Source organism: Grampus griseus (assembly GCF_964374135.1).
Source record: "Grampus griseus genome assembly, chromosome: 3".
NCBI classification, from domain to species: domain Eukaryota; kingdom Metazoa; phylum Chordata; class Mammalia; order Artiodactyla; family Delphinidae; genus Grampus; species Grampus griseus.
Window position 1 is genome coordinate 112,593,676 of NC_139019.1, and position 15,702 is coordinate 112,609,377.

Consider the following 15,702-nt stretch of genomic DNA (forward strand, 5'->3'; position numbering starts at 1 on the left):
TATGTATATGTGTTCCTAAAAATTACATTTTGGCTTTAATTGTTTTGACTTTATAAAAAGAGTATCATGCTATATGTGATCTTTTGGGCTTTTTTTTTTTTTTACTCAGAATTATATTTCTATGATTCATCTATTTTGTTATGTTTAGCTGAGGTTCACTACAGTATAATATTCCGTCTATAACTAAACCACAATTTGTCCATCTTCCTATTGATGAGCGTTTGAGTTGTTCCAGGTTTTGCTATGACAAATAGTGATTCATGATCATTCTTATACATTACGTCCTAGTATACAAATGCAGCCACTTCTCTCCAGTAAAAAAGTTCAATTGACTGCATTTCCTATAGCATATCTCCACTAGGAATGGAGTCATTCTACTGGAGTTTTCTACATTCCAAAGAGTTTAAGCAAAAATTCATGAAGAGAGTTTCCAGAATGATGAATTCACCTTACTCATTTCTTACTGACTGCGTAAAATCTACAGAGCCATATTATTTCTGGTCCTTTGAACATTCATATGGTTTTATTTCTTTTTTGTACTTCTTGTCAGCATAACCAGGAAAGAATAATAAGGATATACAAGGATGTATAGGAATCAGTAGCTATGATAGGCGTATGGCTAGATGAGGTTGACTGACTTGGTTTCATGAGATACTTCAGGTTAGGATAGACCTCTTTCTCTCTCTAGTACTCCCTGTAATGCAATCCTTCTGAAATCTAGAATATTCCATATTACCTTGGACTGCTGTCATTCATTACCTGGAAGATCAACTGCTTAGATAGAGCATGGGAATGTGTGGATATAAAGACCAGCCAACTCTGTCTTATCCGTGTAAACCCCTCACCCTCCAAGCACTTTGACAGACCTAAGGCTATTGCTGAAATTCTTTACTACCTTAACTCAAAAGAAGCCTCCAGTTTATTCACCTAATATTTGTCAGGTTTATGTGTCTAGCATTGTACAACACTCTATTCTTGTACCCTAAAAACACTTCAGGCTTTTTCTTATTTTGAAGCAGAAAGCTAGTGGGACCAGTTTGAATTCATATGTTTATTTATCTTACGTATTGAGGACTGAGTAATCTTTAAGAAAAAAGACACCCCAAATCCCAAAGATTACAGGTCAGACCTGAGAGATTAATTGACCCTCAAAACATCAAAGTGACAACGAGTTGAAACCAACGTGCTTTTTTCTTTCTTGCATTCATCACGTTTCTATTTGAACACAGGTTTCTTGAAAAGCAGAATATGCAGCCAGGTTTAAGAAGATGGCTCTCTCTTTAGAAGATCTGGTTATTTGTCTTCCATTTATAGGTACACAGTAGGATCACTCAGGTCACAGTTTTCAATGTGTACGTGAGATTGTATGCCAGGATAAACTTTCTGCAAGGGCAATAGAGTGCCCAGTTTTTCTCCCTTCTTGATAGAACCTTTATATTTAATTGGCTTAATGTAGAACACTTTAATACAGAAACCTAAAAGAAAAGAAGTAGTAAAATTATTCATTATCTGGGTTTTAGCAGCCTTGAATCAGAAATTGTAAAAGAAAAAAAAAGCCAGAAATGAATTAAAAAATACAAAAAGAAAAGGTTGATTAAACTCAATGAGGGAGTAGAAGAAAATGACAGAATCATATCAGAAATGAAGATTAAAATTACAAGATGCCTAAGGAAGAATGGACTCAAATGAGTATTTTAAAAGGCATTGAAGAATAGCAGCAAAACACCAGGTAACTGAGAAAATTGACCCAGAACTATGTCAACTCCAAGACAGATTCCAATAAAACTATTAGACTTTAAAGACTAAGAAAAATGGAAATAACAGGCACATGAATACAAATCTTTTTAAATATCAAAAGAAAAATTTAAAACAAAGAAGACCCATCACATAGAGAAATAGAGATAATACCATTATAATACCATAATTACAACATAAAATAATGACAGTGTTTGGACCAAATATATGAGTTGTATCTATAAATGTTAATTCATATAGTAAAAAGATTTTCCTATTGGCTTGGAAAGCAAAATGCAATTCTGTGCTGTATACAATAAAACAGTAATTGAAAAAGGCTAAAAATTCAGGACTGGAAAAGATTTGCCCTGTAAATGGAAGGAAAAAGGATTATGATCCTGTTACCAGAGAGTGAAATTCAGGCCAAAACGCATTGAAACAAGACAAAGGAGGACAATGTATAATGCTAAATCCAATGAAGATATAATTATCCATGCAGTAAATAACACAGAAACCATCTATATAAAGGAGAGAATACAGGAGGTACAAGGATATATGGATAGAAACCCAGTAGTGACAGAAGACTTCAACACACTTGCATCAGTGAAAACAGGTCAAGTGGGCAGAAAACATAAGTAAGGCTATAGAATTGTCCTGTCCAACACAGTAGCTGCTACCCACATGTGGCTAGTCAGTGCTTGAAATAGCTAATCTGAATTAGATGTGCTTTAAGTATAAAATACACACTGGGGGCTTTCCTGGTGGCGCAGTGGTTGAGTCCGCCTGCCAATGCAGGGGACGCGGGTTCGTGCCCCGGTCTAGGAAGATCCCACATGCCGCGGAGCGGCTGGGCCTGTGCGCCATGGCCGCTGAGCCTGCGCGTCCAGAGCCTGTGCTCCGAAACAGGAGAGGCCACAACAGTGAGAGGCCCACGTACCGCCAAAAAAAAAAAAAAGATACACACTGGATTTTGAAGACAGTACTCCCCAAAAAGTAAAATATTACTAATTTTTATATTAATTGCATTTTGAAATAATAATTTGGAGGTATTAAGTTAAATATGTTAAAATTAATTTCACTGTTTCTTTTTACTTAATATGATTACTGAAAAGTTAAGATTGCGTATGTGGCTTTTATTATACTTCTGTTGGACAGTACTGCTATAGAAGATCTATGGAAAATTAATAAGTTGCATTTTATGTACATATATTAAACAAAAATATGTGCAAGACCTCTACATTGATACTAATACAACTCTAATTAAGTTACTAATACAACAGTGTAAGAAGACCTAAATAAATGGAAGATTTAACAAGTTCATTGATTGGATGACTTTCATTACTTTTAAGATATCAGTTCTTCTCAGTTTGATCCTGTATGATGAATGCAAACCCAAAGTCCCAGCAAGATTTTTGGTGGAAATTGACAAACTGATTCTGTAATTTATTTGGTAATGCAAATAACCCAAGAATTGCCAAGACAATCTGAAAGAAGATCAAAGTTGGAAGATTTATACTATTTATATCAAGATGTATTTTAAAGCTATGGTAATTAAGACAGTGCAGTATTTGTGGAAGATTGACAAACTGGCCAGTGAAACACAATAGAAGGACCATAAACAGACCTATGTATATTCAGACCCTGATCTATGACAAGAGATACTGCCGTGCGGTAAGGAAAAAATGGTCTTGGCAAGTTAATGGTACTGAGTCAGATGTCGATATGGGGGGAAATTTTGATCCCTATCTCATTCCTTATACAAAAACCAATTCCAGATGGATTATAAATCTAAGTATGAACGATGAAGCAATAAAGCTTGTACACAGAAACATAGGGACAATACCTTTATGACTAGGGTGGGCAAATGTGTCTTAAACGGGTAATAAAAATGCGTCAAAGGTAAGGGAAAATATTACTAAATTGGACTGCATTAAAAATAAGAATTTTTGTTTATTAAAAAACACTAGAAAAGTGAAAAGGAACCCATAAAGTGGGAGAAGATACTTACAATACATATATTGGACAAAGGACTCATCCAAAAGACACAAAAAGCTCCCACATACCAATAAGAAAAAGGCAAAAAAGCCAGGGCAAAATACATGAATAGGCACTTTGCGAAAGACAATATCCATGTTATCAATAAATATGAGAAGGGGCTGAGTATCATTAGCCATCATGGAAATGCAAATTAAATTTAAGTGAGATACCGTTACATACTCATCAGAATGGCTGAAATGAGAAAGGCAGCTAGATAACACCAAGTATTGTGTATGGAGCAACTGGAACTTTCATACACTCCTGTTGGGGCTGTGAATTGGTACCACTACTTTGGGAAACTGGGTGGCAGTACCTTCTAGCACTGCAGATACATATACCAAGTAACCCAGCAACTCCACTCCTCCAGCGTTCTGCCAGTTGCTGAGTATATTGATTCCAGTTATGCATTCTGGTACCGGCGAAATTACCACAGGGTGGATATGTGGATGCACTAGGTCAACTGTAAGATGGACCCTAGGAAAAAACTATGTTGATCACCTGACCCTAGAAGCCCCTAGTCTGATGGATGGACTACAGTGGCTTGGGTCTTTAGGAATTACTGTCAGTTTTGAGCGAGTCTCTTCTTCCCCAGTATACAGTCATCCTGCTAAAAGGCTGCAGGTCCTTTTGGGGATGGCTAGAAGTAAGGGTTACAGTATAAATTTTTGGCATTGTAATAGGGCCCTTCCTCAGAAGTACTCAGCCTCCCTTTCATTCAAGGGGCTCTGGGGCTGTGAACTGGCTCAAGTCTGGGAATGGGTGGATGGTGTTGGGAGGAAGGTTTTGAGGCCCAGTATTGTCATGATTGAAGTCAGAATTTTGTTCATCAGACCTAGAGTGTTTCCATTTATACAAATCAAATAAGGCTTTAGTAGGCTGCCCATGTATTCAGTTCTAGGTCACCATGATTAACTAGACAATGCCACAGGTCTCTGCTTCTGATGTATCTGATTACTGCTTCAGCTCTTCTCCCTGTTGGATAACCATGCCAGCCTTGGCTTCTAAGTGGACTCCATTCAATGGCAGTAGTTCCTCTTGTCATTTCAGGCCTAGAGAGGATAGCCACCAGATAGCTCCTCAAGGATGTGGGCTCCCTCACAAAATGTTTCTCACAGCCTTAGTGAGAGGAGTGTCTTCCGGATCCACTCCCAACAGGAATGCATGTTTATGTTAATGAAAAGAAATGTACAGAAAGTTCATAGCAGCATTTTCATAATCGCCTGAAACTGGATACTGCCCAGATGTCCGTTTAGAGAAGAATGATTAAATAGGTGAAGATATATGCATACAATGGAATGCTCTACATCGATAAGGATGAAGGGACTTAAACTACATGCAAAAACATGAATGAATCTCACAAACCTTACGTGGAGTGAAAGAAGCCCCACTCGAAAGACTGCATGCTGTTTAATTCTATTTAAATCATTTTCAGAAACAGGCAAAGCTAATGTGTGGTGGGATAGTCATCACCCTTGCTGGGAGTTATGACTAAAAGGTAGCACGAGGGGTCTTTGAACTGCTGCTGATATTCTTTTTCTTGATCTGATGTAACCAACAGGCTACACAGATGCGCTTGCTTTGTGACAGTTCATGGAGCTGGCCATTTTTGCTTTGTGCACTTTGCTGTGTGTATGTTCTACGTCAATCCAGTTAAAACAACCAAACAATAAGCCCAGCACCTGGAGTACCAGGAGGCCCAGCTTTACCTAGAACATAGAGCGTTTGAAAATAGTTCACATCAACTCTTGCAGAGATGCCAACATTTTCGAATTGTGGGATTTTGGTGAATGAAAGCGTCTGTTCGTTACAGTTAATACCGCAATGCTGAAAGTGATTTTGCTTGTAGATTGTTAAGCAAAGCCACGTGGGCCTCAGGAAGAAAGCCCTTCAGTCAACTATAGCGTTAGGTGGGGAGTGTATGCATAAAGAAGATGACTTCAGGGAAAGTGGTGGAACATCTGAAAATGCAAGGGCTGCTTTAGTTTGGTACTCTTTGTCCTTTAGGTCCTAGGTTTTGTCACTTTGAAGGAAGAATGAAACGTCTTTGTATAGAATACGCATTAAATAAATAAGCATCAGACATCTCCAGTATGTGCTCCAGGTATATACACCACCCCTTACCTCTTCCAGAGAGCCGAACACCATTATTGATGGCATTTTTGTTTTTATAAGGTTTCTCCTGGCCCACAATCATTCCGGTGAAAGGTGCATACGCAGTAGATCCATCCGAGCACAAGACATCCACACCCCGGTGAAGCCTATGATTTCCAGGATGTAAATAAGAATGAACAGACTGAGGAACTGCCCTGGGAATTTTATTGCCCAGGAACATGGTGTTAGCCCACTGTTCCCAGACCAGGGAATCAAAAGTTGAAGCTGCTGGAACGTGTTGGAATGTCCCAGGTTTCCTCACTCTGTTTACCCAATTTTCACCTCCTTCTCTGCAGGTTGTAATAACGATGTTATAAAGGTTAAAACGTTTAACATAGTAAAACACAGGAAGCCTTTAAAAATGTTAGCCATTATTATTATATGGCATTTTGGGGAAATGAGGCAATCCGTGTAAGTAAATTTTATAGATAACTGCATCTTGACCCCTGCAAGACCACTTAGAAAAGAGATGACTTTTTATGGGAACCTATGATAAAAAATCATATGTTACCCTAGTCTTATTTTTCTCCCAGTCATCCATAAGTCATTATAAACATCATTTATTGTGTATGGTTTTAATATAGTGAGTGATACCTCCTGCATTTATTAAAGTGTGTGGAGCACAAACACAAAATGATCCCAGGTTGTGAGATTTCTTGTCGTCTCCACCAGTCCTCACTGTTGACACTATGCCAGTTCTCCACCAGCCTCTTCTCCCTTCTAATAGTCTACCTGAAAGTCAGATTCACTAGGACTGTTAGCATTATGTGTAAAGCAACATTGAGCAGATTCCAGGTGAGGAGCCAGTAAGTTATTGTATGAGTCAAGTGCATAAAGTTTAGGGTATGAACTAATTGAGTCTTAATTTTGGCAATTCAGCGGCCATTTCCCCCTATGTCCTGTCTCTTAGCCCTATACCAGGTATGTGAGGTTGCTTTGTAAGTAGTATCTGTGTGAGTGAGAGTTGTTCTGTGATTAGGATGGAGATCAGTGATACAGTTGGACACATGGCTATTTCATCAGAAAGTGGCACTCCCAAGATAGTACTGTGCACTGTTGAAAGTTCACATGTGTGTCTCTCACTGTCTGGAAGAGATTACCTGCTTAGGGCCAGCCTCAGTTGTTCACCTCCCAGAGCCTGGGTCAGTAACACCATGGTTTGATGGGAAGAGGATCCAAAAGCCTGAATTCTAGTCCAGCCTTCACCACCTCCAACTGTGTTTGGCAAGTCCCTTAACCCTTTGGTGCCCCAGTTCAAGTTCCTCATCTATAAAATGGGACAGTAATGTTTGGCTTCCACCTTGGAAAAGCCAGGTAGGATGAGTCAACGTGTGAAAACATTGAGAGAAAACACTGCTCTCCTCTCTCTTGCCCTTGTTCAATGCTCTGTTCCTAATTCAGAGCGCAGAGTTGACGCCCTGTTCTTGGAAGTTGCTCCACACGTGGTAATGTAACTGGTTATATCTCTGAATTTTCCTGCTGTCGGAAGGGAGAAGATGGTGAGCACTTGAAGAAACTTCGGGCAAGGACACTAAGCAAAGAGGTTACGAGCCCAAAGAGGATATGGTTATGCGTGAAACCCTGTTACCTTTGAGCCGTGTACTGGCCACAGCCGTGCCTGTCACATGTCCTGATCTCATTGGAAGACTTGCCAGCACATATAGTAGCCCATGGCCCAGCCAGTGCTAAAAAGGAGAAACAGGAGAAGCACATTTCCTGACCACATATTCCCAATCTCTACTATCCTTGTGTCTCCCAGTAGATTGAAAAATTCTGTTTTCACTATACTTTCTCTCTAATTTTTCTGTAGTTTAAGGGGTGGGCTTCCTTTAACTCCTGATTCAGCTATAAAATGGGCTTTTCCCCTGGTCACGGAAGTCTGTTTTATGACATGTGGAGTATTTGTGTGTTTCTTTATAAGCATTTACCTTTATCATTATAGTTTGTTTCAGATTATTCATTAAACAGTGGTATAGGGCTTCTCTGGTGGCGCAGTGGTTGAGAGTCCGCCTGCTGATGCAGGGGACACCGGTTCGTGCCCCGGTCCGGGAGGATCCCACATGCCACGGAGCGGCTGGGCCCGTGAGCCATGGCCGCTGAGCCTGTGCGTCCGGAGCCTGTGCTCTGCAACGGGAGGCCACAACAGTGAGAGGCCCGTGTACCGCAAAACAAACAAACAAACAAAAACAGTGGTATAGATTGCACTTTTCAAATTTTTTTTTGCTCATGACTTGGTATGGGGACCACTATGTTTAGGTTAAACAAAATAAACAGCATGGCTCAAACAAATAATTCTAGAAATTCTTTAGTTACTTTAGTAACTTTGAAATGTTCTTTATTGCTAGTCTTCATAATCAAATCCAAGAAAATGTTTGAATTAAAGCAGAAGCAAACTCTGCACTATAGCAAAGTTTATTTAACAGGAAATAAATCTCTTTCATATTTGCAAACATAGAAGAGGAGATTCTTAGAAATAAGAACATGTCAAACTAATTTAGCCTAGAGTGGAGTGAGAATAGAAAGTAGGGAAGGGAGTAAAACAGTTATTTAAAAAATTATGAAGCAGTAAAACATGGAGGAGCGCGCTGGCTCTCTTTGTGTATTTTGTGCAAACTTCGTTTTTAGTGCGACTTCTCTTTAATAGAGTAGGCACTTGATAAATGTTTATTTGAATTAAATTTCCTGGATTTCCAATTGTTAACGTTCACAGAGAGATGCGTTAAGAAACTCGTCCTTTTACTTCAGGACAGACTAACCAAAGTAAAAGCAAGAATCTGCTAATTTGGTTGTTGATTTTATTTAAAGATATTTTGCTATTCATTAATATATGTGCTATGAAGAGAAGCTACAGAATATGGCCATTAAGCATATTCTTGAATATATCTCTAAAAGGTGGGTTTCATAAGTCTTATACCTTGGAGCCAAGCTTCAGATCTCTTTGGCAACTAATATATAGCCTTCAGAATTGAGACATATATTAGACAGTTTATTAATTTATTCATTTTCTCTTGTGCTGTGGCAGTTCCCCTTGTCCTAATCCGTACTAGTCTCTGTATCAGTTTCATAAATCAGATTCTTATACAAACTTTATTTTCTAATTTTGTTCCGATTAAGTCCTAGACTAAGACGGAAAGACTTTTCTATTTCTCTCATGAAAGAAACAGAACATTCAGGTGGAAATCATTGAGGACCACCCCTCTCCCCCGTGTATCCTTCCTGTTCCACTTTTAATAACCAAATAGACAAGTTTCTGTTGTGATTATGATGTTAATGACTTTTAAATCTATCCTTGAAATTAGTTTTCAAAAGTCAGCCAAGATTGTAAAATTGTAATTTTGACTTACCGGGTGAAATCAAAACAGCCAGAAGGAGGACTCCTGTGGGAAGCATTTGGCTTTGGTCTCCCTTAGGATGCTTCTTCCTCTGATACTTAGGATTGCCCCTATGCTCTCTTGGAAGAATACTCAAGTTTGAATTAGTATTTTCTAGCTATTTAGCCTTAGAATGCTGCATCTCTCATATCATTGTTATGAGACACACAAAAGAAATATGAGAACGGGGGGAATCAGATTCTGATATTCCATGGATAGCTGTTTGGCTCACATGTAGGACCTATGTAAAAGCTTTTGTTCTGAGGGAGTTAACTTTATTGGAAATGCTGACTAAATATTAACAGAAAGTGATAAGGCTGGGTGAGGAGTGACTCTTTCCTGGGCTGTGACTGGTGGGAGAATATCCTGTGAAAAATTGAATGCTTAGTACTATCTTCTAGAAGATCTACCTTTCATTTCCTGGGTAGGACATATTTCAGAAAAGACCATTAATAATGTATGACCCTCTATAACATATTCTTTAGTATATATCCCTTGGGTTTTTTTGGATCATCAGTTCAATTTCATCTGTGTAATGTTTGCAAATAATTTTACTATTTTGATAAAATTATATTTTTTTCCTTTAAATGTTTGCTTGTTTGTAACAATGTTACAAAATTAACAACATCCAAAGTATCCATAAGTAGAGGAAAAGATGACTTAGGATATCGTCATACAATGGAGTATAATAATAACATTTGGAATATAATTTAACAGTTCAAATGAAGGCAGTCTGTATGTTTTAAAACAGCTAGATCTACTGTTGAACACTTGTGAATAAAAAAGCTACGTTTAAAATGTTATACACAGAATTAAACTTAACCATTTACTAAATTTTGAAAGCAAGTGTATTATCTTTGTGAATAGCTGCATGTATAGTAAAAATACAAAAATGTGCGCAAACTAACTCTAGGATAATAGCTGCCTCTGAGGAGGGAGGGAAATAGAATTGTGGAAGGATATGCAAAGTGCTTAAACTCTAAAATACTTTATAAAAAAGAAAAAGATCAGAAGCAACTATGTTAAAACGTTAATTTATTAATTACTGAAGGTCAATACATGGGTATTTGTTATATTATTCTCTTTACTTTTCTGTATATTCCAAACATGTATTAGCACCTCCGCCTTTTTATGCTTAATATTAATTGAGGCCCTGGAATTTGCTATGGAAACGTCCCTATTTAAGTAATTTGTCAGGGTCTGCAGGAGACTGAGATTGTGGCCCTGGTTCTTCACCCCTCCCTGCATCAGTGCCCTTGCTGTGTCTCACTGGGGGCAGAGGAGCTTTCCCGACCTTCGATTTGTAGTTCAGTGATATGACTTGCTTTGACCAATAAAACGAAGCAGAAGTGGCAATGTGTCCGTAGAGCCTGAGTCCTACAGGGTCTGTGTCTTTCCATTTGCCTTCTTGTGTTCTGCCATCGCTGTGAGGAGAGCGTTCCCAGACTCACCTGCTGGCCTCAGGAAGAGAATGCAGGTCACGTTGGAGCAGTCACCCTAGCCAAGTCAGCCCCCTGAAGCCAGCCTAGCACGCCCCACAAATGTGTGAGCAAGAATAACTGGTTGTCATTTGAAGCGGGTGAGTTCTGGGATGGTATGTTAAGTAGCAGTAACTAAACAATACCAGTTAGAGTATATTCCACTTCTTACTTCACACACAGTCTCTCAAGGAGGCATCTCGTGTGTAAAGTGCGGACTGCCTATGCATTTACTATATCAAAGAACTTGAGTCTCTGTACTAGAGGAAAAACAGTGCCAGCAAATCCAATTTTTTTTTTTTCCTTTGGGTTGCGTTCTATTTGGTTTAAACATGTATGTATTTTAATCCATCAAAACGTAAAATCAAACACATATTCACATAAAATGTATAAATGTGTGGATTTGTGGGATGGTGTCTGGCAACAGTATCACAAACCATAAGGTGATAATATTAAGTCCAAATATGCTTTTTCTTTCTTGGGATCTCTAAGAACAAAAGTGAGGAATTAACATACGGAATTGGGCTGGTGTTTTTAACTATAGTGCCGTGCACTGTGTAGTGCAGCGTATGTGTCAGGCACTCTGCTCACTGCTTATCTTATTTCATTCTCACTAGAGCCGAGGACAGAGGAGGGCTGTGTCTCCCAGGAACGGGCCTACCTTAGTATCCTCCCTCCGATGCAGTCATTGGTGGGGAGCAGCCAGGTGGAGGCATGGTCTTTGGTGCAAATGAGGTGTTGATTTCAAAGCACAGAAGCTGGGGACCTTGGTCAATTACGCTCCCTAGGGGAGGCCCTGGGAGCAGCATTTTCACGGCCACCAGCTCCACGTTGCAGTAATTTTCAGAGCAGTTTTAAAAATACAGGCTTCGTCATTAATTTTCACACACGGTGTTGATGATGTTACTACCAGCCCTATTTTGAGGATAATGTTCGTGAAGGTGGGAAGTGTGAGATTTGAAAATCCCAAGGAAATGAGAATTAGATCCCAGTTTTCTCCAAAATCCATATTTTACCACCTGCATCATAGTGCTTGTTCAAAAGAGCAACTGTCCCTCAGTCAGAATCTTAATTTCCAGCTGAATATCCTAAGAGCCCTAGCTCACTGATTGCAGAGTGAGGACCTCGAAAAGCTGAAATTGGGATGAAAATATTAACAGTAGCAATAACGGCAGCCCGCAGTTACTGAGTGCTTGCTGTTTGCTAAGTGGATCATTTTATTCACGCCTTTGAGTTGTAGGTACTATTGTAATTCCCATTTTCCAGAGGAGAAAACAAAGGCACAGCTTGAGTAGGTAAATTCACTCAAGATCATACAGGGAGGAAGTAGCAGATCTGGGATTCAAACCTAAGGGGAAGTGGGGAAGTTTTGCTGTGTTAGAATCGTCTAAAGACATTCTCTCTGAGGCATCTGTCATTTATCCAGAGCATTGATTCTCACCCGGGATGGTTTTGTCCCTTAGGGAATTTGGCAATGTCTAGAGATATGTTTGGTTGTCACAGCTACAGGGGTGTTGTTGGAACATAGTGGATAGAGGCCAGGGGTACTGCTAAACATCCTACCAGGCACAGAACAGACCCCACGACAAAGAATTATCTGGCCCCAAATGTTAATTGTGCCAAGGTTGCAAAACTGTGATCTGAGGTACACCCAATATTTTGTTTGTAACTAGAATTTAGAACATGTTGAACTAAATTTGTCTAGGTGATTACTGACAGGTTTAAAAACATCACGATGGGCATTAGCATATTAAACCCAGACTATATTCCTTAATTTACATTAGAAAATCACCAGCTCTCAGTATTTTTGAACACAATAATTAAACTCCATTGTGTCTAAGGAAATAGTAAGGGAGTTAAAGCAGATATAAGCTAGCTAACAGAACATTTGTTCTGAATAAGGCTGGCAGATGTCCATTTTGGAGTAGGATCCCAGGGCCAGAAAGCACTGCCATTGTTCTTTGTGTATAATCAGTGATTGTGAAGAATGATCAGATGGTTGCTACATATGAGAGATCTTTTGACTAGAAACAGTTATCTGTTAATAGACAGCTTTTTAAATTAATTAATTTATTTTTGGCTGCGTTGGGTCTTCGTTGCTGCGTGCAGGCTTTCTCTAGTTGCGGCGAGCGGGGGCTACTCTTTGTTGCGGTGCACAGGCTTCTCATTGCAGAGCACAGGCTCAGTAGTTGTGGTGCATGGGCTTAGTTGCTCCGCGGCATGTGGGCTCTTCCCGGACCAGGGCTCGAACCCGTGTCCCCTGCATTGGCAGGCGGATTCTTAACCACTGCGCCACCAGGGAAGCCCAGTAGGCAACTTTGAAGGAGACCTTTATCTTCTCTGAGCTATACTTCATAAAGAAATACATGTGGAAGTACACATTCTTACTGGGCTACAATTACTGACGGGCATTTAACTCTTGCAAGAAATAGTCAACTCTCAGCATTGTAAGTTGATCTCACATTTCTCTCCTACCCACCCCCACCTCCTGCCACCTCCACTGCCCCACCCCAGGCCTCATGCCTTGACCATTTTACTTTTCTTAGCACTTTCACCAAAGGAAGGGAGGCTCAGGATGAGGAGAAATTCAAAACTGGCTATAATTCAAATTTGAAGGCAGTGGTGATAAAACTATTTTTACTATATTGAGATTTACTAAAAGTTACTTGCAGCACATCATTCTCATCTTTTGTTAGAAAAGCTTGAGATAAAGGAATGTAAGAGCTCACCCAGTTGCAAGGCTCAGTTGTTTCCTCCTGTCTTGTCTCTGCTTCTCTGTAAATGTCTTCTGCTTCTGACGAGGTAGGTAGTGAACTTGTGCTGAAATATCAAAGTGATAATACTGGCCAAACTGCGGGAGTTTATGAACAAATTGATTCTGATATGTTAATATTTTGTGTTCGTCTTGGTCTGTTCAGGCTGCTGTACAGATCCCCATAGACGGGGTTGCTCGTAAACAGCAGAAATTTCTCTTACAGTTCTAGAGTCTGGAAGTCCAAGATCATGGTGCCAGCCCGGTCAGTTAGCATATAGATTAAAATCTATTTATCCCTTGATTGAGGTGAATTTACCTTAATCCAGAGTCTGGCCTTTAGTTTTTTCATTGTCTAAGACTTAGACGCAGGGAGAGTGATTCAAGTTCCTCAAGTTACAGAAAGCCAAATGCACACAGAGATAGATAGATAGATAGATAAATGATAGCTAGACAGACAGACAAATAGATGATTTTCAATGGAGATGATTCCTCTCTAATGGGAGGATATGCTCCCTTCTTGGTGTTAAAACCCTTGGGAAAGTGGTTTGATGAATGTAGAATGAGAGCAAAAAGAGGTAAAGAATTTTAAGGGCTTTTCCAACCAACTTTGTGGTCTGTCTGAAGTCTCTTTCCTTTTCTGCGATAAAATGGACTAGAAAATGTTTCTGCCTTCAGTGACACCAAATGGGCCCATAAACATCTTGCTCCTTGATTCCCTTTCTGGCTCCCTCGGCCCATGTTTTTCAACCAGGAGTATCTGGAGGTGGGCCAGGTAACACAAAAACGCACAGGATAAACATGGTGACACAGGTTGTCAATATTTCTTTAGGATTTGGAAATGGGCCAAAAGGAAGAGGCATAACAACAGTATACTTTTGTATATATTTATATACATATAAATATAATGTGTTTTTATATCTGCTAACACACTTGATCTTTTTTAAATTGAGATTTCATTCACATATCTTAACATTCACCCTTTTAAAATATATAATTCAGTGGTTTTTAGTATATTCCCAAAATCGTACACCCATTACCACTAATTCTAGAACATTTTCATCACCCCAGACTGAAAAACCTGACACATTAGCAGTCACTCCTCATTCCCTACTTTCCGCAGCCCCTGGCAACTCTTAGTCTACTTTTTCACTCTATGGTCATGCCTGTTTTGGACATTTCGTGTAAATGAAATCATAGAATATGTGATCTTTCACGTCTGGCTTCTTTCACTTAGCATAATGTTTTCAAGGTTCGTCCATGTTTTACCATGTGTGAGTGCTATATTTCTTTTTATGACTGGATGATATTTCATTGAATGAATATACTACATTTTGTTTATCCATTCATCAGTTGATGGACAGTTGGATTGTCTCCACTTTGGACTATTATGAATAATGCTGCTATGAACATTCATGTACAAGTTTTTGTGTGGACATATATTTTCAGTTCTCTTGGGTGTATACCTAGGAGTGGGATTGCTGGGTCATATGGTATCTCTGTGTTTAACTTTTAGAGGAACTGTTAAATGGTTTTCCAAAGTGGCTACATCAGTTTACATTCCCACCAGCAATGTTTAAAAGTTCCAGTTTCTCTACATCCTCACCAACCCTTGTTATTATCTATCTTTTTAATTATAGCTATTCTAGTGGATGTAAAGTAGTATCTAATAGTGGTTTTGACTTGCATTTCTCTCATAACCAAGGAAGTTGGACATCTTTTCGTGTGCTTATTACCCTTTTGTATATTTTCTTCGTCTGTTAAATGTCTATTTAAATCCTTTGCCCAGTTTTATTTATTTATTTTTTTTGCGGTACGCGGGCCTCTCACTGTTGTGGCCTCTCCCGTTGCGGAGCACAGGCTCCGGACGCGCAGACTCAGCGGCCATGGCTCACGGGCCTAGCCGCTCCGCGGCATGTGGAATCTTCCTGGACCGGGGCACAAACCCGTGTCCCCTGCATTGGCAGGCGGACTCTCAACCACTGTGCCACCAGGGAAGCCCCTTTGCCCAGCTTTTAATTGGATTATTTATCTTTCTTTTCTTGAATTGTAAGAGTTCTTTATATATTCTGGACACAAGATCTTTGTGAGATAGATGATTTGCAAATATTTTTTCCCATGTGTGTTGTCTTTTCATTTTCTTGATAGTGCTTTGAAGCATAGAAGTTTTTAGTTTTAA

General features: G+C 39.4%; 1 protein-coding gene across 1 annotated transcript; it reads right to left on the reverse strand.

Annotated features, from left to right (window-relative positions):
* Positions 1–1,041: 1,041 nt before the first annotated feature.
* LECT2 (leukocyte cell derived chemotaxin 2) lies at positions 1,042–9,521 on the reverse strand. The gene is made up of 4 exons (XM_082652368.1): positions 9,267–9,521; positions 7,511–7,607; positions 5,893–6,029; positions 1,042–1,475 (listed from the first exon to the last, which is right to left on the reverse strand). The coding sequence occupies exons 1-4, from the start codon at positions 9,310–9,312 to the stop codon at positions 1,309–1,311; spliced, it is 447 nt and encodes a 148-aa protein (XP_082508494.1). The 5' UTR covers positions 9,313–9,521; the 3' UTR covers positions 1,042–1,308.
* Between the last annotated feature and the right edge of the window lie 6,181 nt (positions 9,522–15,702).